The sequence below is a fragment of the Mustelus asterias genome, unplaced genomic scaffold (assembly GCF_964213995.1).
Source record: "Mustelus asterias unplaced genomic scaffold, sMusAst1.hap1.1 HAP1_SCAFFOLD_198, whole genome shotgun sequence".
NCBI lineage: Eukaryota > Metazoa > Chordata > Chondrichthyes > Carcharhiniformes > Triakidae > Mustelus > Mustelus asterias.
This window is the reverse complement of record NW_027590190.1, coordinates 692,443-714,248: the sequence shown is the minus strand read 5'-3', so window position 1 is coordinate 714,248 and position 21,806 is coordinate 692,443. Positions and strand designations below refer to the sequence as shown.

Genomic DNA, 21,806 nt, shown 5'->3' with positions numbered 1-21,806 from the left:
ACGCCAGGGACCCAGGTTCAATTCCAGCCCGGGTCACTGTCTGTTTGGAGTTTGCACATTCTCCCCGTGTCTGCGTGGGTTTCCTCCGGGTGCGCCGGTTTCCTCCCATAGTCCAAAGATGTGTGGGTTAGGTTGATTTGGCCGTGCTAAATTGACCTTTAGTGTCAGGCGGACTGGCTGGACTAAATGCATGTGGTTATGGGAATAGGGCCTGGATGGGATGGTGTTTGGTACAGACTCGATGGACAGAACGGCCTCTGTCTGTACTGTAGGGATTCTACAATCCTTTGTTTAATAGGAGACAAAAACTGCAGCCACAATTCAAGATGCAGTTTCAGCAACGCCCTGTATAACTGAAGCATAACGTCTTTACTTCAATGTTTAATTTCTCTCAGAATAAAGGATTGCATTCCATATGTAAGAATTTTGATTTGTTCGAACTAAGATTTATGGGTTCACTTGTTTACAACAACCTCCCTAATCATAACTCACCCAGGTTCCAGTGACTCGACCATATGGCAAGAAAGAACACTTTAAATGGTGAATTCAGAAAGTTTATTCACCATTAAAAATGTAACAAGTCAGAAAGATAAAAAAGCAAAGTATCGATCAACAGTAAAGGAGAAAGCTTAACTTTAACTTCTCTCCATCCATCTCAGACCAGGACATGAAGTGGTGGCTCTGAAAACACGGATAACTTGTAAAATCAACAGCTCCCAACACCTCTCTGTAGGACACAGTGGTTAGCACTGCTGCCTCACAGTCTTCAGCATTCACGGGCATTCAGCCTTGGATCTTCAGGTAAGCGTTCTCCAAGGCCGCCTTCACGACACACGACAGCGCAGAGTCGCTGAGCAGAAACTGATAGCCAAGTTCCGCACACATGAGGACGACCTAAACCAGGATGTTGGATTTATGTCACATTATCAGTAACCCCCATAGCTTGCCCCCTGGTCTTGTAGAATCTCACCAGCTGTTCTGTCTGGAGACAATACACATCTCTTTAACCTGTGTTGAATGCTCCCTCCACCCACATTGTCTGTACCTTTAAGACCTGGCTGGCTGTAGAGATTTGCATTCTAATCAGTATTCTGTAATTTGATTTCTGTGTCTGTTTGCACTGTTTGAGAACAGATATTCACTCCATCTGACGAAGGAGCTGTGCTACCAAATAAACCTGTTGGACTTTAACCTGGTGTTATGAGACTTCTCACTGTGCCTCACAGTGCCAGAGACCCGGGTTTGAGTTCCGCCTTGGGTCACTGTCTGTGCAGAGTCTGCACATTCTCCCCCTGTCTGTGTGGGTTTTCTCCCAAAGTCCAAAGGACTTGCTGGCTCGGTACATTGAGCACGCTAAATTCTCCCTCAGTTTACCCGAACAGGCACCAGTGTGGCGACTAGGGGATTTTCAGAGTAACTTCATTGCAGTGTGAATGTAAGCCGATGTGTGACACTAATAAATAAACTTAAAAACACCTTGAACTTTTAAAAACTTTTGCCAAATTGGTTTCTTGAATCCCCTTTTTTATACTTTCAAAATGTAGAAAGCCCAGCTCAGCCAATTGTTGGGAATTAGCCAATTGGTCTATAACTTGTCAAGAATGAAACTGGTTTGGTTTTTAGCGAGTTGCACATTGTCTGAATTTTAAGACCATTCTTTCTCTCAAACGATATCTCTTAACTTGGGGGAGCCTGAGTGTTGACCAATGATTGGTTAACATCAGTCATTCAATGTTGAGACATCTTGAACAGGAGCTGATTCATTCCCTCCACTCAAAGTTAACAATGTTTTAAAGTTTATTTATTAGTGTCACAAGTAGGCTGACATTAACACTGCAATGAAGTTACTGGGAAAATCCCCCTCGTCGCAACACTCCGACATCTGTTCGGGTACACTGAGGGAGAATTTAGCATAGCCAATCCACCTAACCCGCACGTCTTTTGGACGATGGGAAGAAACTGGAGCACCCGGAGGAAACCCATGCAGACATTGGGAGAAGTTGCAGACTCTGCACAGTCACCCAAGCCGGGAATCGAACCCAGGTCCCTGGCGCTGTGAGGCAGCAGTGTGAACCACTGTGGCACCTTGTCGCCCCAACACATCTTGTTACCTGTTTTTTTCTGTTCTGTTGGCCTCCAAAGGGAACATCTTATAATCCCCACAACATTTTAACCATTCTTTATATGTTTATAATTCTAAACGTTATAAACTTTTGTGTTCAAATTTACATTTCCAGCCTAACATCTGTATTAATGAATCATTTATTCTTTAATTGTCTCTCAATTCAGGCTGTCCATTTAACTAATCTCCTGCTTTACAATTGTGGGAACTTCAGTCCACAAATAAGGTAGTCAAATGCATTGTTAAAAGCAGGATGTTCTTCATATAAATAAATAACAAAGTTTAAAAATCATTGGCAAACAAAAGGAAACAGGAGCATTGGAACCAGCCTGGACTTGCAGACTGAAAGCCCGCCCAAAGCCCGCACGTGCTCAGAAGGGAGAGAGGTTGAGAAGAACACTCTGTAACACTTCTTCTCCCCTTAAATTTCAATCCCCCATCAGGACAGAAATACAACAAAGTAATGTCTTTAACAGTACGGAAGTCTGTCAGGAGCTTTGTGGTTGCATTGCGACCTGTACAATACCACTGGTAAATCTTGTCATGGTGTTTCTGGAATGGGAGGTGAAGAGGTAGTTTGAGAATCTGTACATGAACATTCCTCTTCCACTCCCACAGCAGAGTCAACTGGCAAAGCTGGAACCATTTCCTGGTGAACATCCACAGCAGCATGACCCTCTGCCATGTTCTCAGTAACAGTTGTTGACTCTGAAACTTCCTGACTCGGGGTCACACCGCAAGCGAATATGGTCTTGGCGGCTATGCTTAAAATTTCCACATTTAACTGTTACCCATAAATCCTCAATCATAAAGCAAAATAGACATATGTTTCCGGGCGATTTAAAAACAAATGAACTGTCTGCTGAAAGGGTGAACTTTTCTACAGAACCTAAAGGGGTGGGGAGTGAGCAGAAAAAACTTGGCCCACAATTACATCACTTTACATAATTTAAAAAATCTCTAACAACAAAACAATCTTAATTTTAAACTTCATCTATTATTCTTTTTGTTTTCTTCCTCAACCGAATAATTTTAATTTGATCAGTTTTTGTTTGGGGTGGGTCACTTCTGTTCTTTATAAACTGATTCACTCGTTTTGTTAGTTCTACATGAGAATCAGAACCCAGACTTTATCATCCTTATCCTTTTTCTCCTTTTACCACCACTCCCTCTGTTTTGCGGGAGGGTCGTGGGGATTCCAATCAGAACTAATCATTTTATCATCAAAGTGAAATACTGCGGATTCTGGAATCTGAAACAAAAACAGAAAATGCTGGAAAGTCTCAGCAGGTCTGACAGCATCTGTGGAGAGAGAATAGAGCCAATGTTTCGAGTATGGATGACCTTTCATAAGAGCTCTTCTGAAGTGTAATCCAGACGCAAAATGTTGGCTCTATTCTCTTATCATTGTATCGATAAGTTTCTTGTTCTTAGTTTCCAAATGGCAGGTAAGAGACCTGTCCGGTCCCCACTCGAGCTCTGGTTTTTCGCTGGCCATGCTTGGGTAGGATTATAACCATTAGAATCTACTCTCAGAGGTCCGCTTTTCAATCCAGTGCTACTTGGAGTATACTGTCACTTCACCAACTATCAGGTCACAAATATATGATAAAATAATTTAAATAATGCCTGAGAACGCTTTGAACCAACTACCTATCATCGTTTGTTGATTGGTTAGACCCCCTTTTTACAGATTCGGGTATCTCAGCCGCTGAACACCAGCCGGTCCTGGAATAAGTTTAATTCTAACTCATTCTGAGTAAATATTCTCACCAGGTCCTCTGTTGGGGCCCTGCTAAGCAGCTTTAATGGTCCGTGATTGCAGAAACTGAGCAGTCACAGGAATGTGGTCAAGATAGTTGTGGTGAACCATCGTTTGTTCCCACTAGATAGTACTGAGCCAGGGTCTGGCCAGTACTACAAGTATGTATATATGTTGCTGTTGGGGTTAGGGATGGGTTGTTCTACTTGTTGCTGTTGGGGTTAGGGTTGGGCTGTTACACCTTGTATTATAGTTATTGTGGTACATCCCAGTCGGGCTCCGCCTCCTGGGAGAGGTATAAAGGTCTCTGCTCTGTCTGGGACCCCTCAGTCTGGGATCGTGTATATAATTAGTAGCTTCATTGTTACAGCAAATAAAAGCCTTTATTTCCTGAGCATCTCAAGCCTCGTGTGTGATAACGCGCATCAATTTTATTTGCTGTAAATAAACTCTCGTCGAAAAAAAACCCGATATAGAGAGTATGGAGCAGATACTGAAGCCTGAACGCCTTACACTGGATTCACGTGCGGCGGGCGCCTCTAACACCTTCGACCACTGGTTGAAATGTTTTGAGGACTACCTGGCAGCCTCCGCAGCGGTCACCACAGATGATGACAGACTCCGGGTCCTCCATGCGAGGGTAAGCGACACCGTCTACCTTGCGATCCGTGCGGCCACCGACTACACAAAGGCCCTCGAGCTTCTTCAGAAGCGTTATATTAAACCGCCCAACGAAATGCACGCTCGTTACCTCTTAGCCACTCGACGACGGCAGTCCGGCGAAACGACGGAAGAATACGCGAACGAGCTCCTACAGCTAGCCAGCGGCTGTAACTGCAAAGCAGTGTCGGCGGATCAGAATATGAACGACCTCGCTCGAGATGCGTTTGTGGCGGGAGTCGGATCATCTTACATCCAACTCAGACTACTGGAGAAAGGTAATCTTGACCTCACCCAGGCAATAGAACTAGCGGATATGTTGGAGACGGCCTCCAAAAGCCTAGTATTGTATCCTGAAGACCACGTGGAGACAACGTGGCAGTAGCAGTCGCTGATCCCTCCTCGTCCCTCGGGTTCAAAAAGCTGCGTGATGGCGTGCTCACACTCGGGCCAGACGACGGCAGCAGCTCCGGGCGGCCCGCGGTGTTACTTCTGTGGGGGAGCGAAGCATACTCGGCAATGGTGTCCCGCTAGAGCTGTGTTGTGCTCCGCCTGCGGTAAGAAGGGGCACTATTCGAAAGTGTGCCGATCTAAATCTGCTTCTCGGAACAGCAGTGCGGCCTGCGATTCCTCAGAGCCCGGTTCTTCGTCGTCGGCATCGTCGAGGGTTTCGTCCACGTGCGAGGCCAGGACGACGCCATTACGGTCGACGGAGTCGGAGAGGTGTGACCACCAGGGGTCGCTGAGTTTGGCGCCATCACCCACGTGCGACCTATGGGAGCGGCCATGTTGGTCGGCACCGACCGCGAACGACCAGCAGTGGTCATCCTCGTCAATCTCAGCCGCCTGCAGTGGCGCTCATGAACCAACGGTGGCGTCGATCATCCCGGACCAGGCCAAGCCTCATAGACTTGACAAGTCTATGATGGACATTCAGCTTGCCTGAGTCCAGAGGATGGTCGCCACTGCAGGGCGTGTCGGAACTCCATGGATTACCATCACCTCGGGGTCAACCGGCCCGTGAGACTGTGGAGGAACAGTTGGACATCGCCTTGGGGAGAACGTCACCGCGAGTGCCGACTCCGGTGTCATCGCCGGTATTGAGGAGGTCACAACGACGGTGCGGTCCCCCTGACCGTCTGAACTTATAGACTGATGACAAATTATTCTGTTTTTTGTACCCCGCCGGCCTTTGTCTTCAAAGGAGGGGTGAATATGGTGAACCATCGTTGGTTCCCACTAGATAGTACTGAGCCAGGGTCTGGCCAGTACTACAAATATGTATATATGTTGCTGTTGGGTTAGGGATGGGTTGTTCTACTTGTTGCTGTTGGGGTTAGGGTTGGGCTGTTACACCTTGTATTATAGTTATTGTGGTACATCCCAGTCAGGCTCCGCCTCCTGGGAGAGGTGTAAAGGTCTCTGCTCTGTCTGGGACCCCTCAGTCTGGGATCGTGTATATAATTAGTAGCTTCATTGTTACAGCAAATAAAAGCCTTTATTTCCTGAGCATCTCAAGCCTCGTGTGTGATAACGCGCATCAATAGTCCAGCCTCACATTCAATCTGCTGTCCTTCAATCATAACAGAATATGTGGCTGTCTGTAGCTGCCTCGGCCATGGTCAACCCCAACACTGCCTTCCTGAACTGTTACAATGCCTGAGGTGTAAGTACACCCACAGTGCTGTTAGGGAGGGATTTCCAGCTACACATTCCAGACATTCACTGGACTGTAGGTGGACACCAGATTGATATATTCCATTCAACCCACACCCAAGGTGAGTTATTGCAATTTCTTTATTGGCCAGGACAATATATTTACAATATCTTTAAAACAGAAATTAAACATTCCTATTTGATTTCTGCTGTGAATGGTGATGACCTGGAACTCGCTGCCTATGAGGGTGGAGGAACTGGAGACAATAAACAATTACAAAGGAAATTGGATGAGCATTGGGGGCTTTCAAACAGAAATGCTGACTAAATATCTCTTAACTACCGAGCACCAGCCACTGGAGGCAAAGTTGTGAGACCGGCCAGTCCAGCAGAAAGAAACCCTCCGACCCTCCCCATTGACCAACTGTGAGAATGAACAAAATGTAGTCCTGGATGTAATTGAGAGCAGAAACAATAACAGCAGAATCCAACCCCTGGAATCACTCGTGAACTTGTTGGTGTCTCAGCAGGTGGGATGAAACTTTGAATCCCTTCCCACACTGAGAGCAGGTGAACGGCCTCTCCCCAGTGTGAACTCGCTGGTGTGTCCCCAGGTTGGATAACCGAGTGAATGCCTTCCCACACTGAGAGCAGGTGAACGGCCTCTCCCCAGTGTGAACTCGCTGGTGTATCTGCAGACTGGATGAGGCAGTAAATCCCTTCCCACACTGAGGGCTGGTGAATGGTCTCTCTCCAGTGTGAACTCGCTGGTGTGTCTGAAGGCTGGAAGAGTTGGAGATTCCTTTCTCACACTGAGGGCAGGTGAACGGCCTCTCTCCGGTGTGAACTCGCTGGTGTTTCTGCAGGGTGGATAATTGAGTGAATGGGCACTCCCCAGTGTGAACTCGCTGGTGTCTCTGCTGGTTGGATAACTGACAATCTCTTTCCACACACGCAGCAGGTGAATGGCTTCTTCCCAGTGTGAACTCGCTGGTGTTTCTGCAGGCTGGATGACTGAGTGAATCCCTTCCCACACACAGAGCAGGTGAATGGCCTCTCCCCAGTGTGAACTAGTTGGTGTGTCTGCAGTTCAGATGACTGAGTGAATCCCTTTCCACACACACAGCAGCTGAAGGGCCTCTCCCCAGTGTGACTGCGCCGATGGATTTCCAGCCGAGATGGGCACATGTATCCCTTCCCACAGTCCCCACATTTCCACGGTTTCTCCATGGTTCGGGGCCTTGTGACTCTGTAGTTTAAACAATCAGTTAAATCTCACACAGACCATGGGTACAATCTCTCCCCGCTGTGAATGCTGCGATGTATTTTCAAGCTGTGTTACTGGTTAAAGCTCTTTCCACACTCAGTGCACTGGAGCACTCTTACTCAGGTGTGAGTGTGTCTTGGTGCTTTTCCAGTCACACAGATACTTAAAATCTTCAGAAGCTGACAGAACAGAGAAACATTTCCCCTTCTAGATTCAAAGGTCAGTGATATTGAGGTCCCGATGAATTGAGTGATTCTGTCAGATGTTGATGTGATGTTTGGTTTGAGATTTCTGTCTGTAAATTCTCACCTTCTAATATCCTGTAAAAGGAGTTTACAAAAGTCATCAGTGTCAGCACAGGATAGAAATTCCGAACAGACAAATCAAGTTTCTAAGGAACATTCTTTTCTCTCTCATTCCCCAAATGCTGTAAATCTCCACCCCACACATTCTCCCTCCATTCTCACTCTGCTGTATCTAATATTCACCCTCCCAATTCTCCTGAAGGCGCTGATTGGCAGATCCATGCTCACTGCTTCCTGTCCTGGACACATAGAGCTGGAAATCTCCATGCAGGCTGCCAGACAGATCTATGTATATATGACTGGACCAAAAATGTATGGATTATATAGACTGAACTCACTTCCTTTCCCTTCAGTGGCTAAGGGTGGACAAGTCACCAGGACCCAATGAACTGCACGCTAGCTTTTTAATGGAGGTTGCTGAAGAGATAGTGGAGAATTTTGTTGAAATTTTTCGCAACTTGCTAGATTCCGGGAGAGTATCAGAAGATTGGCAATCAGCCAATGTGACTCCCTTGGTCAAAAAGGGAGAAAGGCAGAAGGCAGGGAACTATAGGCCAGTTAATTTAATATCTATTATTGGCAAGACGCTGGAGTCAATAATCAAAGAGCAAATAGCTAATCATTGAGGAAAGCTGAATGTAATCAAACCTCGTCAACATGGTTCTATGAAAGATAAATTATGTTTGACAAATTTGCTTGATTTGTTTGAGGATATAAGAAGATATAAGTAGATCGAGAGAAATCTGTACTTGTCGTTTATTTTAAAAGGGCTCCACGGCAGCACAGTGGTTAGCACTGCTGCCTCACAATGCCAGGGACCCGGGTTCAATCCCGGCCTTGGGTGACAATCTGTGTGGAGTATGCGCATTCTCTCCATGTCTGTGTGGATTTCTGAGTTCTCCAGGTTCTTCCCACAGTCCAAAGATGTGCGGGTTAGATTGATTGGCCGTGCTAAATTGCCCCTTTGTGTCCCAATAGATGTAGATTAGGTGGATTAGTGGGGTAAAAATGTAGGGCTACAGGGATAGGGCCTGGGAAAGATAAGTCGAGTGTTGGGGAAGATGCAATAAAGTCACCCCTCTGTCTTCTAAACCTGGCAAATGGAGTTTAAAGTGGGGAAGTGTGAGGTCATGTATTTCAATAGGAGGAATCAACAGGGAGATTGTCTAAATGGAAAGAGGCTGCCGGTGAGTGAAGTACAGAGGGATCTTGGTGTTCTTGTGCATGAATCACAAAAAGCTAGCAGGCAGGTCCCACATGAGGTAAGAAGGAAAATGGCATTTTGGCTTTTATTGCAAAGGGGTTGGAGTTTAAAAACAGGGAGGTTTTGTTGCAACTGTACAGTGTGTTGGTAATGCCTCACCTGGAATAGTGCATACAGTTTTGATCCCCTTATCTAAACAAGGATATATTAATATTGGACATAGTCCAAAGGAAATTCACCAGACTAATTCCTGGGATAGGAGGGTTGTCCTATCACGAGGGAGTAAATTGTCAAGGTCTGTGTTCCTTGAAGTTTTGAAGACAAAGGAGTGATTGAAACATATAAGATCCTGAGAGGGCTTGACAGGGTAGATGGTGAGATATTTTCACGAGTGGGAGAGTCTCAAACAAAATAAAGGGTCAGTCATTTAAAACGGAGGTGTGCAGAAATTTCTTCTCACAGAGGATGATGAAGCTCTGGAATTCTCTGCCCCAAAGGGTAGTGGAGGTTGGATCGTTAGAAGTATTTAAAGTGGAGGTGGATAAATATTTGATAGATCGGGGAATAGAGGGCTATGGGGAAATGGCACAGGAAAGGAGTTGAAACCTGCATAAATCAGCCATGATCGGATTGAATGGCGGGACAGGCTTCAAGGGCCTGGTGGCCACTCCTGCTTCTATTTCTCGTGATCAGTTGCTGCAAGTCAACAATTTCTCCCAGAATGAGAAAATAAATGGAAAGGCTGAGAACAGAAAGTGTTTTACTCACAGATGTTGACGACAGGAGGAAGTTTGAGCCTGTCTGAAGCTCAATCTTCATTCAGAGAGAGAGCAGCAGCCGCTTTGCTGAACAGGAATGAACAGCTGAACAAGCTCATTGTCCACTTCCGCATTCAGACAATGGGGAAGCTCTGATTGGCTGGAGGACGCGAGTACTTCCGGTCCTCCAGAGTTCCCATTGGTCAATCCCCCGCAGACAGACATTGAAGGGCGGAGCCCCACGTGGGGGTGGGCGGCACTTTGCCCTCCAGCCGCGCTGAGCTGTTGTTCAATGGGAAAGGCTGGAAGACCCGGACAGACAATGGTCAGTGCGCCGGCTTTGTCCCGGGCCCCACCCCACACCCGTACATTCCCCCAGAACCCGCACATGCGCACATCTGATTCACTTCCGCTCACCAGCTCCGGCCAATGGGAAGACTTGGAGGACCGGAAGGACCCTGGTCCTCCAGCCAATCAGAGCGCGGGCTTTGTGTGAATGAAGATTGAGCTTCAGACAGACTCAAACTTCCTCCTGTTGCAACCTAAAAGAGGCCAACATCTGTGAGTAAAACACTTTCTTTTCTCTTTCTGGGGGAAATTGGAGACTTGCAACAACTGAAGGGAAAGGAAGTGAATCCAGGGAGAGTGCAGACTCAGGAAAGGTTGGCCCAGGACTCTCTCTCTCTTAAAGAAATTTAAGAGAAACATAGAAGATAGGAGCAGGAGGCCATTTGGCCCTTCGAGCCTGCTCTGCCATTCATTAAGATCATGGATGATCATCCAACTCAATAGTCTAATCCTGCTTTCTCCCCATAACCTTTGATCCCATTCACCCCAAGTGCTATATCTAGCTGCTTTTGAATACATTCAATGTTTTGGCATCAATTTCTTCCTGCGGTCATGAATTCCAGAGGCTCACCACTCTTTGGGTGAAGCAATGTATCCTCACCTCCGTCCTAAATGGTCTACCCTGAATCCTCAGACTGTGACCCTTGGTTCTGGACTCCCCCACCATCAGAAACATCCTCCCTGCATCTATCCTGTCTAGACCTGTTAGAATTTTATAAGTCTCTGTGAGATCCCCCCTCATTCATCTGAACTCCAATGAAAACAATCCTAACTTCGTCAGTCTCTCCTCATATATCAGTCCCGCGATTCCCTGAATCAGCCTGGTAAACATTCTTTGCTCCCTCAGTTTGACACATTTATTTGTCTGGCGAAAAGGATGGTCTCTTTCCTAATGTTCACAATTAAAGGGCATCTTTCCCCAGGGGATGGCTGACATTTAAGGGGACAGTAAATTGATACAGGACAGAGATATGCCTAGTGTTGTTATATGGTACAGATTAGATATATTATTTATGTTTCTGTAAAAAAGTGCATTTACTGTTATTTCTTGTCTTGTAACATAATGCTGTAGCTATCTTATACATTTCCAGTCATCGAGTCATTACAGCACAGAAGGAGTCCATTCGGTAACTCACGTCCATGCTGACATTCTGCATAACGTTCCAGTCCCATTCCCACTCTGTATCCCCATTCTCCTGAAAGTTTGTTTCCTTCAAGTGCCCATCCAGTTTCATTTTTAAATAGAATCCATAGACTTGTAATATGGAACTGTAGCTACGTTATATATTTCCAGACATTTCTTCCCTCAGAGGGTTGTAAGTCTTTTGGATTTGTCTTCCACAGGGACCAGTGGAGGCTGAGGATCATTGAATATATTCGAGGATGAGTTGGACTGATTTTTCACTGACGGGCATTAATGGTTATGGGGAACAGACAAGAAGATGGAGCAAAAGCTCAGATGTGGGGGGATTTCTTCACTCAAGGATGTGGTGAAGCTTTGGAATTCTCAACTGTTGAGGACAGTGGAGCCTCAGTCATCAAGTATTTTCAGGGGAGAGATTGATTGGTTTCTAGATATTGAAAGTATCAACGGATATGCGTTTAGTGTGGGGAGAATGATGCTGAGGTAGATAAACGAATTATCTCATTGAATGGTTTAAAAGGCTCGATGGGCCAAATGGCCGACTGCAGCTCCTATTTGTTATGGTCTCTGTGTCCAGGACAGGAAGCAGTGAGCATGGATCTGTCAATCAGCCTCAATCAGCACCTTCAGGAGAATTGGGAGGGTGAATATTAGATACAGCAGAGTGAGAATGGAGGGAGAGTGTGTGGGATGGAGATTGACAGCTTTTGGGGAATGAGAGAGGAAAGAATGTTCCATAGAAACTAGAATTGTCTGTTCTGAATTTCTATCCTGTACTGACACTGATGACTTTTGCAAACTCATTTTGCAGGATATTGAAAGAGGAGTCACAGACCGAAATCTCAGCCGTCACGTCTAGATCCGACAGAGTCATGTTCCTTGGGATCTGAATATCATTGGCCTTTGAATCTAGCAGGAGAAATAATTGTCTGATCTGTCGATTTGAATAGATTTCAAATGTATGTGTGACTGGAAAAGCAGCAACACACTGCCACACTCGAGTGAGAGTGTTCCAGTGCACTGACTAAAGGGCTTTAACCAGTTACACCGCCTGAATAAATATCACACCATTCACAGTGGGGAGAGACTATACTCATATTGTGTGTGGACGAGGCTTTAACTGATTGTCCAAACAAGACAGAGGCAAGGACACCTGTACCATGGAGAAACCATGGAAATGTGCAGACTGTGGGAAGAGTTACAGATCCCCATCTCTGCTGGATGCTCATCGGCGCAGCCACACTGGGGAGAGGCCATTCATCTGCTCTCAGTGTGGGAAGGGATTCACTCTGTCATCCAGCCTGCAGAGACACCGGCGAGTTCACAGTGGGGAGAGGCCGTTCACCTGCTCTCAGTGTGGGAAGGGATTCACTCGGTTATCTACTCTGCAGACACACCAGCGCATTCACACTGGGGAGAGGCCATTCATCTGCTATCAGTGTGGGGAGGGATTCACTCAGTCATCCAACCTGCAGAGACACCAACGAGGTCACACTGGGGAGAAGCCATTCATCTGCTCTGTGTGTGGGGAGGGATTTAGTGAGTCATCCAACCTGCGGAGGCACCAGCGAGTTCACACTGGGGAGAGGCCATTCACCTGCTCCCTGTGTGGGAAGGGATTCACTCAGTTATCCGATCTGCAGACACACCAGCGAATTCACACTGGAGAGAAACCATTCACCTGCTCTCAGTGTGGGAAGGGATTTGCTCGGTCATCCAGCTGGTGGAGACACCAGCGAGTTCACACTGGGGAGAGGCCATTTACCTGCTCTCAGTGTGGGAAGGGATTCAGAGTTTCATTCTTGCTGCTGAGACACCAACAAGTTCATGAGTGATTCCAGGGGTTGGATTCTGCTGTTATTGTTTCTGCTCTCAATTACATCCAGGACTGCATTTTGTTCATTCTCACAGTTGGTCAATGGGGAGGGTCGGAGGGTTTCTTTCTGCTGGACTGGCCGGTCTCACAACTTTGCCTCCAGTGGGCTGATGCTCTTTGAGTCTTGTTGCGAATACCTGGTTTCAAATTTCACAAGGATCACAGAGTGACAGGGTGTGAGGAAGTTCAGAGATATTTAGACAGCATTTCTGTTTGAAACCCCCCAAATGCCCATCTCATTTCCTTTGTAATTGTTTATTGTCTCCACTTCCTCCACCCTCGTAGGCAGCGAGTTCCAGGTCATTACCATTCACTGCATCAAAATATTCTTCCTCACATCCCCCCCTGCATCTCTGACCCAAACCTTCAATCTGTGTCCCCCTCGTCCTTGTCCCATCAGCTGATGGGAACAGCTTTTCTTTGTCCACCTTATCTAAACCTGTCAGAATCTTGTCCACCTCTATCAAATCTCCCCTCAACCTCCTTTGCTCCAAGGGAAACAACCCCAGCCTGACATTGACAATAAAGAACAAACTAACAGAATATGTTAATCCCTGAAATCAAATGGGAATGTTTAATTTCTGTTTTAAAGATATTGTGAACATATTGTCCTGGACAATAAAGGAATTGGAATAACTCACCTTGGGTGTGGTTGAATGGAATATATCAATCTGATATCCACCTACAGTTTAGTGAAACTCTGGAATTGTAGCTGGAAATCCCTCCCTAACAGCACTGTGGGTGTACGTACACCTCAGGCATTGCAGCAGTTCAAGAAGGCACCCTTGGGGTTGGGGTTGACCATGGCCGAGGCAGCTACATACAGCCACATATTCTGTTATAATTGAAGGACTGCAGATTGAATGTGAGGCATTATGGGACTGGACTATCTTGACCACATTCCTGTGACTGCTCAGTTTCTGCAATCACGGACCATTAAAGCTGCTCAGCAGGGCCCCTCTTATCAGCACACAGGCAGCTGCACTGAGTAACCGACTGCTAACGGAATAGGCTGGGATGTGGTGGAGATCAGAAAGTCCTGAGTATAGTGAGTCATTGTGATGTCACAAGGTCAGTTGTTATAAGGTGTCTGGTCCACATGATGAGATGGTCCAGAGCTGTCCATGAGCTGATCACACAGCCACATGATGCCTAATTGTTAGCTTGATTGGATATGTCTCTAATCGATTCATATTGTGATTAGTTTGGAACCAGCCAGAATGGGCTGCAATAAATGGATAAGAATGTGTGATTTTCTATGTTCAGGGTAGAGGTTGCATGGTGAGACCAGCGACTTGCTCCCCGCCCGCTGTAAAATAAAGACCATTTTGATGATTGGAACAGACCTGGGTGTCGAGCAATTTGTCTTCAATCATTCTTCACTAACGCGGCCAAGTTTTATACCATAAGATATATGAGCAGAATTAGGCCATTTGGCCCATCAGGACTGTTCACCATTCAATCATGGCTGATAAGTATCTGAACCCCATTCTCCCACCTTTTCCCTGTAACCTTTGATCCCCTTACCAATCAAGAACTATCTATCTCCGTCTTAAATCCAGTCAATGACCTGGCCTCCAGAGCCATCTGTGGCAATGAATTCCATCGATTCACCACCCTCTGGCTGAAGAAATTCTTCCTCATCTTGGTCCTAAAGGGTTGTCCCTTTATTCTGAGGCTGTGCCCTCAGATCCCAGTCTTTCTTACTAATGGAAACATCTTCCCCATGTCTGCTCTGTCCAGGTCTTGCAGTATTCTGTGAGTATTCATATTGTTGGTTCATTGTTTTTCAGGGGTGGGCAATGAATGTGTTCAATATATACTGACATATATTTTCTTTTAATCTATTCTGGGAGAATGTTTAAAACTTCTGGTTTATTCTACAAGCAGTGCTATTTCGCGGAAGAATGCTTCTCAGGGGACCACCAGCAGGATAATTACTCATTTCAGCCATGCAGTTGTTTATCTCAATGGACTTGTGTATGTTAAAAGGAGGTGCCCTGGGGTTTTGCTAAAAGGATTGGAATGTGGGTTTAGGAATGCTGGGTCTTGTGATGATGGGGTTAATGGGAGGAGTGAGGCGAGGTTTGGAGTTTAGCTGGAGTTCTGGTTGAAGACGCGAACTTCTGGAAGCTGCTCTGAAACTCCCTTTCTCTCTGAAAGCTCCTAGATTTTCGGCATGTATTGTAGCCAGTATTATGGTAGCATAATGGACAGTGAAGAAGGTTTCTAGGATTGCAATGGGATCTTGATCAAATGGGCCAGTGGGCTGATGAATGGCAGATGGAGTTTAATTTAGATAAATGTGAGGTGATCAAACCAGGGCAGGGCTTACTCAGTTAACGGTAGGGCATTGGGGAGAGTTATGGAACAAAGAGATCTAGAGGTACAGGTTCATAGCTCCTTGAAAGTGGAGTCACAGGTGGACAGGGTGGTGAAGAAGGTATTCAGAATGCTTGGTTTCATTGGTCAGAACATTAAGTCCAGGAGTTGGGACATCTTACTGAAGTTGTAGAAGACATTGGGTAAGACCACACTTTGAATGCTGTGTACAGTTCAGATCAACCTATTATAGATAGGATATTATTAAACTAGAAAGAGTGCAGAAAAGATTTACTAGGATGCTACCAGGACTTGGTAGTTTGAGTTATAAGGAGAGGTTGGATAGACTGGGACTTTTTTCTCTGGGGCGTAGGAGGCTGAGCAGTGATCTTATGGAAGTCTATAAAATAATGAGGGGCATGGATCAGCTAGACAGTCAACATCTTTTCCCAAAGGCAGGGGAGTCTAAAACTAGAGGGCATAGGTTTAAGGTGGGAGGGGAGATAAAAAGGGTCCAGAGGGGCAATTTTTTCACACAGAGGGTGCTGAGTGTCTGGAACAAGCTGCCAGAGGTAGTAGTAGAGGCGGGCACAATGTTGTCTTTCAAAAAACGTTGTAGACAGTTACATGCGTAAGATGGGTATAGAGAGATATGGGCCAAACGTGGGAAATTAGGACTAGCTTGGTGGTTAAAAAAATAAGGGCGCCATGGACAGGTTGAGCAGAAGACACTGTTTCCATGCTGTAAACCTCGAAGACTGTATGATCTGTGCTTGTTAACTGTATTTAAAGTGGGATTTGAACCTCTGAATGGATGTTGCTAAGTTAGAAATTAAATTGTTTCCTTTCGTTTTAAGTATTGTTCAGCTGTTAATTATTTACGTTAGTGTTGTATTTAAACAGTTGTGAATAAAGTTTATTTTAGTATTAAAAAATCCCTATTTTCTCATCACTCCTGGAGCAAAATCTCCTCTCCTCACATTTTTCCCAAAGAGATAAATGTTGGTGTCTCGTCTGGCTTCCTAATATAACTTGGAGTTCCGGCCTGGTATCCTAACAATGGTTACAGACTGACCAAGGCTGGGAACTAAATATTGCAGAGTATTTGACACTTTGAAAAGATAGGAAGCTGAAAAAAGGAGGTGGGGTAGCTCTGTTAATGAAGGATGATATTAGTACAGTCGTGAGAGATGTCCTTAGCTTGAAATAGCAACACGAAGGATCAGACTGGGTAGAGATGAGAAATAGCACAGGAAAGAGGTGGGAGTGGTCCCTCAGCCTCCTCACAGTAGTTACCAGTCGGACAGGGTGTACAGGACACTGATGCAGACTCCCTCAGAATACGCGGCGTGCAATGGTTAACATGGCCTGAAGAGTAAGAAAACATTTTGAAATGATCAAGGCACTGACACAGACCTCCATAGACAAACGGACTTTAAGACAATGAAGATGGACCAAAGCTTAAAGGAATTTTGGATTGGGACAATTGAAGGCTCGGGAGAAATAATACTTCATAACATTTATCCACAAGGTGGATCCAGGTGAATGGAGAGCTGGAGAATCTTTTATGTCCACACAATCTACTGCATTGATTAAATGTACTGACTATAACTCAGAGTGGATCCCTCTCTCCGGGAATCTTGTTTGTGGGGTGTCGGGAGAAAGGGAGGAATGTTGTCCGCCCACACCCTGTAGGGAGGGGGATGTAACACCACACTAAACTGTACGCTGGAAATTTCCAGTGCCCACCATGAACCCACGCAGGTGGCATCCCATGGAGAAGGGGAACACAGTGTGACCACCCAGGAGCCTCAATACCAGTACGGTAACACCCACTGCCCAACTCCAGGTTCTGCTTCCACCCACCAGATCCCCCAACGACAATCAGACTTTTGGTAATAATCCACATCCGGCCTCCTCACAGGGAGCGGGTAGAGGGGGGATTCCTAACCAGCTAATAAGATTTTCAGACAGAATAGTAATAAAGAGTTAAATAAGACCATAAGATATAGGAGCAGAAATAGGCCGTTTGCCCCATCGAGTCTGCTCCACCATTCAATCATGGCTGATATGATTCTCATCCCCATTCTCCTACCTTCTCCCTGTAACCCTTGATCTCCTTATTGATCAAGAACCTATCTATCTCTGTCTTAAAGACACTCAATGACCCGGCCTCCACAGCCCTATGTGGCAATGAATTCCACAGATTCACCACTCTCTGACTGAAGAAATTCCTTCTCATCTTAGTTTTAAAGGAACGTCCCTTCACTCTGAGATTGTGCCCTCGAGTTCTAGTCGCTCCCACTCTTGGAAACATCCTCTCCACGTCCACTCAATCCAAGAAACTAGTTGATAGCTCACAGGGGAATAGACTATACCTATGTGTATGCAGTAAGAAGATTAAACAATTACAATTTGAAAACATATGCTGATATTTTGAAATGTATTTTGAAAATGTTCTAAGTATTGCTCACATCACCCAAAAGCAAAGATGCTGCAAAGGATGATGGTATGAGCTAAAAGTTCAGAGCCAAAGGCCTGGGATGCCTTTAGTTAGCAGAATTTATATCAGAAAGTTTCTTATGAGGGAACACACATTGAAACTTTATGAAAAGAGATATTCATTGTCTGGACATAGAATAGATATGTACCTGGACGCAGGAACACGTGTCTATTCAGTTTGGCAATGAGCTGGTGGGAACATTCACTTTGACCTCTATGATGAGCGGTTATAGTTACTTAGCAATAGGGATGAGTTCAGCCAAGATGGGTGTTAGTATCTGGCATTGAATGGATAACGAGATATCATTATGCTGACTGGCAGAATGTGGTTGGCTGGGGTACTTGATAGAGATTTATATTGATGTGTGTATACTAAATGTAATTGATTTTAAGCTAATATAAGGCAGGAATTATTGATAAGAAAATCTATTGATCTGTTTTTGATTGTACGTCAGAACCATCGGAGTGGTTTTTGCCGCTCTGGAGCTACTTAACCCTTTGTTGGTCTCCGGGCAGCTGCTTGTTTGTTTGTTTGTTTTAAAATAAATGTTACATCTTTATACAGAGATACCTGCCTTGTGAGTTTTACATTGTTTAAGTTAAAACATAATTGGCCATTTCAAATTACCCCGCGACAGAGCGGGTGAGGATAATCGATGATCCAAAGGGAAACTTACTGAGATGCTGCTTCCCAACAAGAAGTGGATCCTGAAACTGTCGGAACATCTACTGGAGTTGAGGAAAGAAACCTGCGCTGCAATGACTGTGATAATCCTGACAGCCTTAGGGTGGAGTCAATCTTTATTTGGTGTAGATTTATTCACGGAGTGAAACATTACAGGTGTATACCTCCTAACTCCAGGCACCGTCACTAACTGTCCCTTTATAGATCCAATCAATAACCTCCATGTAGTTCACCTTAATCGATACAATTAACACCCACAGTCAGAGCATCAAGAAAGGCTCCAATCAGTGTGACTGCTCTGGTGTCCCAGCAGCTCCAATGACCAAGTGAATCCCATCCACACATTAGCTTTTATTAACAGGGGGTTGGAGTTTAAGAGCCGTGGGGTTATGCCGCACGGACCTTGGTGAGACCACATTTGGAATATTGTGTGCAGTTCTGGTCAGCTCACTATAAGAAGGATGTGGAAGCGCTGGAAAGAGTGCAGAGGAAATTTACCAGGATGCTGCCTGGTTTGGAGGGTAGGTCTTATGAGGAAAGGTTGAGGGAGGTGGGGCTGTTCTCTCTGGAGCGGAAGAGGCTGAGGGGGAGACTTAATAGAGGTGTATAAAATGATGAAGGGGATAGATAGAGTGAACATTCAAAGACTATTTCCTCGGGTGGATGGAGCTATTACAAGGGGGCATAACTATAGGGTTCGTGGTGGGAGATACAGGAAGGATATCAGAGGTAGGTTCTTTACGCAGAGAGTGGTTGGGGTGTGGAATGGACTGCCTGCAGTGATAGTGGAGTCAGACACTTTAGGAACATTTAAGTGGTTATTAGATAGGCACATGGAGCACACCAGGATGATAGGGAGTGGGATAGCTTGATCTTGGTTTCGGATAAAGCTCGGCACAACATCGTGGGCCCAAAGGCCTGTTCTGTGCTGTACTGTTCTATATGTTCACACACAGGGTGGGTGAAAGGCCTCTCCCCAGTGTGAACTCGCCAATGGCTCAGTCGCTTGGATGATGTTCGAAACCTCCTTGTGCAGCGAGAGCAGCAGAACGGTCTCTCCCCAGTGTGAATGCACTGGTGGATCTTCAGGTCGGCAGAGTTTCTGAAGCAACTCCCACAATCAGAGCATTTAAATGTTTTCTCATTGGTGGGGAGTGCACTGGTGTCTCAGCAGATTGGATAACTGAGTGAATCCCTTCAGAGTAGGGGAATGGCCTCTCTCCTGTGTGAATGCGCTGGTGTATCAGCAGGGTTGATGAGTCATTGAGTCCCTTCCTACACTCAGAACAAGTGAACGGCCTCTCCCCAGTGTGAACTTGCTGGTATATCAGCAGAATGGAGGAATTACTGAATCTCGTCCCACACTCAAGAGCAGGTGAATGGCCTCTCCCCAGTGTGAACTCGCTGGTGTTGCTGCAGAGTGGATGAATCAATGAATCCCTTCCCACACACAGAGCAGATGGACGCCTCTTTCTGCTGTGCCTGGGTCGATGGGTTTCCAGTTCACAGGGGGCATGGAGTCCTTTCCTACAATCCCCACATTTCCACCATATCGTCAGGGTATGGACGGCCTTGTAACTCTCCAGGTTTGACGATTTGGTTCCCTGGATTTAGTTCTCCAACCTTCCCCTTTAAGGGAATATACCCTGACATTGCCCGCAATAGATTTTCCTTAAAGGTGGCCCATTGTTCAGCCATCAGCTTTTCTGCCAACATTTGATTCCAACTCACTCGACTCAGATCCATTCTTATCCCATCGAAGGTGAGGCTTTCCCTCGATTAATGATCCCCGTTCTGGATCGTTCCTTGTCCTTTTCCATGGCCAACCTGAACCTTATGATACAATGGTCACTCTCCCCTCAATGCTCTCCCACTGATATTTGATCCACTTGGGCCAACTCATTCCCCAGAACCAGGTCCAGCAGTGCCTGCCCTCTCATTGGAGCAGAAACACACTGCTGCAGAAAATTATCTTCAACACCTTCCAGAGACTCATGTCCCTCTTGTCCCTTTGCACTATTTGGTTTTGTAATTGGTCTGTTCAATGTTAGCTGGGCAATGATTGGGTTAAATCAGTCTCCATAGACTTTGTGATGTAAAAAAGTATAAGAAGGGACTCCCCGAGCACAGAGATTAGTCGAGGTTTTACATATTGCATTGACTGGTGCCATGGCATCTGGGGCAGAGCAGGGAGCATTTCCGTGGAGATGCTGCTTCTACCCAGAGTGTAATGGTAATGCTGCTGCACTTTGATACGACTGCTCAGACATTAGACTGTGTCAGCTCTTATTGATACTGAATAAAATCTAACCACTGTCACCAATAAGGGTTATCACTGGCAATCATTTCACAGTTTGGGAAAAGGGGAGAAAGGGCTAATTGACTCCCTGAACCCCATTTTCTAACATCGCTGTGTCAAAAATAAAGTCTCATCTCCCCCTCTGGCTCTTTTGCCAATTACCTTAGAGGAACTCACTTTCTGTTAAAGAGCCTGCCAATGAGCCCAGTCCCGGATGTGATTAACAGCAGCAATAACAGCAGAATTCAACCCCTGTGATCACTTGTGAACTCGTTGGTGTGTCTGCAGGTGGGATGACTGAGTGAACCCGTTCCCACATACGGTGCAGGTGAATGGCCTCTCCCCGGTATGAACTCGCTGGTGTCTCTGCAGATTGGGTAACTGAGTGAATCCCTTTCCACAGGCAGAGCAAGTGAATTGTTTCTCCCCAGTGTGAACTCGCTGGTGTACCCGCAGATAGGATGACATTCTAAATCTCTTTGAGCAGTGAGAGCAACTGAACGGTCTCTCCTCAGTGTGAATGCGCTGGTGGGACATCAGAACCTGAGAGCTTTTGAAGTCGCTCCCACATTCAGAGCATTTATAGGGTCTCTCATTGCTGTGAGTGACCCTGTGTCTGCGCATGCTGGATAACCAAGTGAATCCTTCCCCACACACAGGACAATTGAACGGCCTCTCCCCGGAATGTACTCGCTGGTGTATCCGCAGGCTGGATAAGTCAGTGAATCCCTTCCCACACACAGGACAGGTAAATGGTCTCTCCGCAGTGTGAATTTGCTGGTGTGTCTGCAGATGACATAACTGAGTAAATCCGGTGCCACAATCAGAACAGGTGAATGGTCTCTTCCCTGTGTGAATTCGTTGGTGTGTTTGCAGGTTGGATGAATCATAGAATC

At 45.9% G+C, this 21,806-nt stretch overlaps 1 protein-coding gene across 1 annotated transcript in view; it reads right to left on the bottom strand.

Moving 5' to 3' along the window:
* Window positions 1-21,447, bottom strand: part of LOC144485549 (uncharacterized) — a 59,793-nt gene extending 38,346 nt beyond the window's left edge. The window contains exons 1-6 of the mRNA XM_078203683.1: window positions 21,232-21,447; window positions 19,891-19,930; window positions 19,582-19,777; window positions 18,076-18,140; window positions 12,062-12,135; window positions 6,724-7,066 (exon numbers count right to left, since the gene is read on the bottom strand). Of these exons, the coding sequence (XP_078059809.1) occupies window positions 6,724-7,066; window positions 12,062-12,135; window positions 18,076-18,140; window positions 19,582-19,777; window positions 19,891-19,930; window positions 21,232-21,447 (934 nt within the window). The remainder of the gene's footprint in view (window positions 1-6,723; window positions 7,067-12,061; window positions 12,136-18,075; window positions 18,141-19,581; window positions 19,778-19,890; window positions 19,931-21,231) is intronic.
* Between the last annotated feature and the right edge of the window lie 359 nt (window positions 21,448-21,806).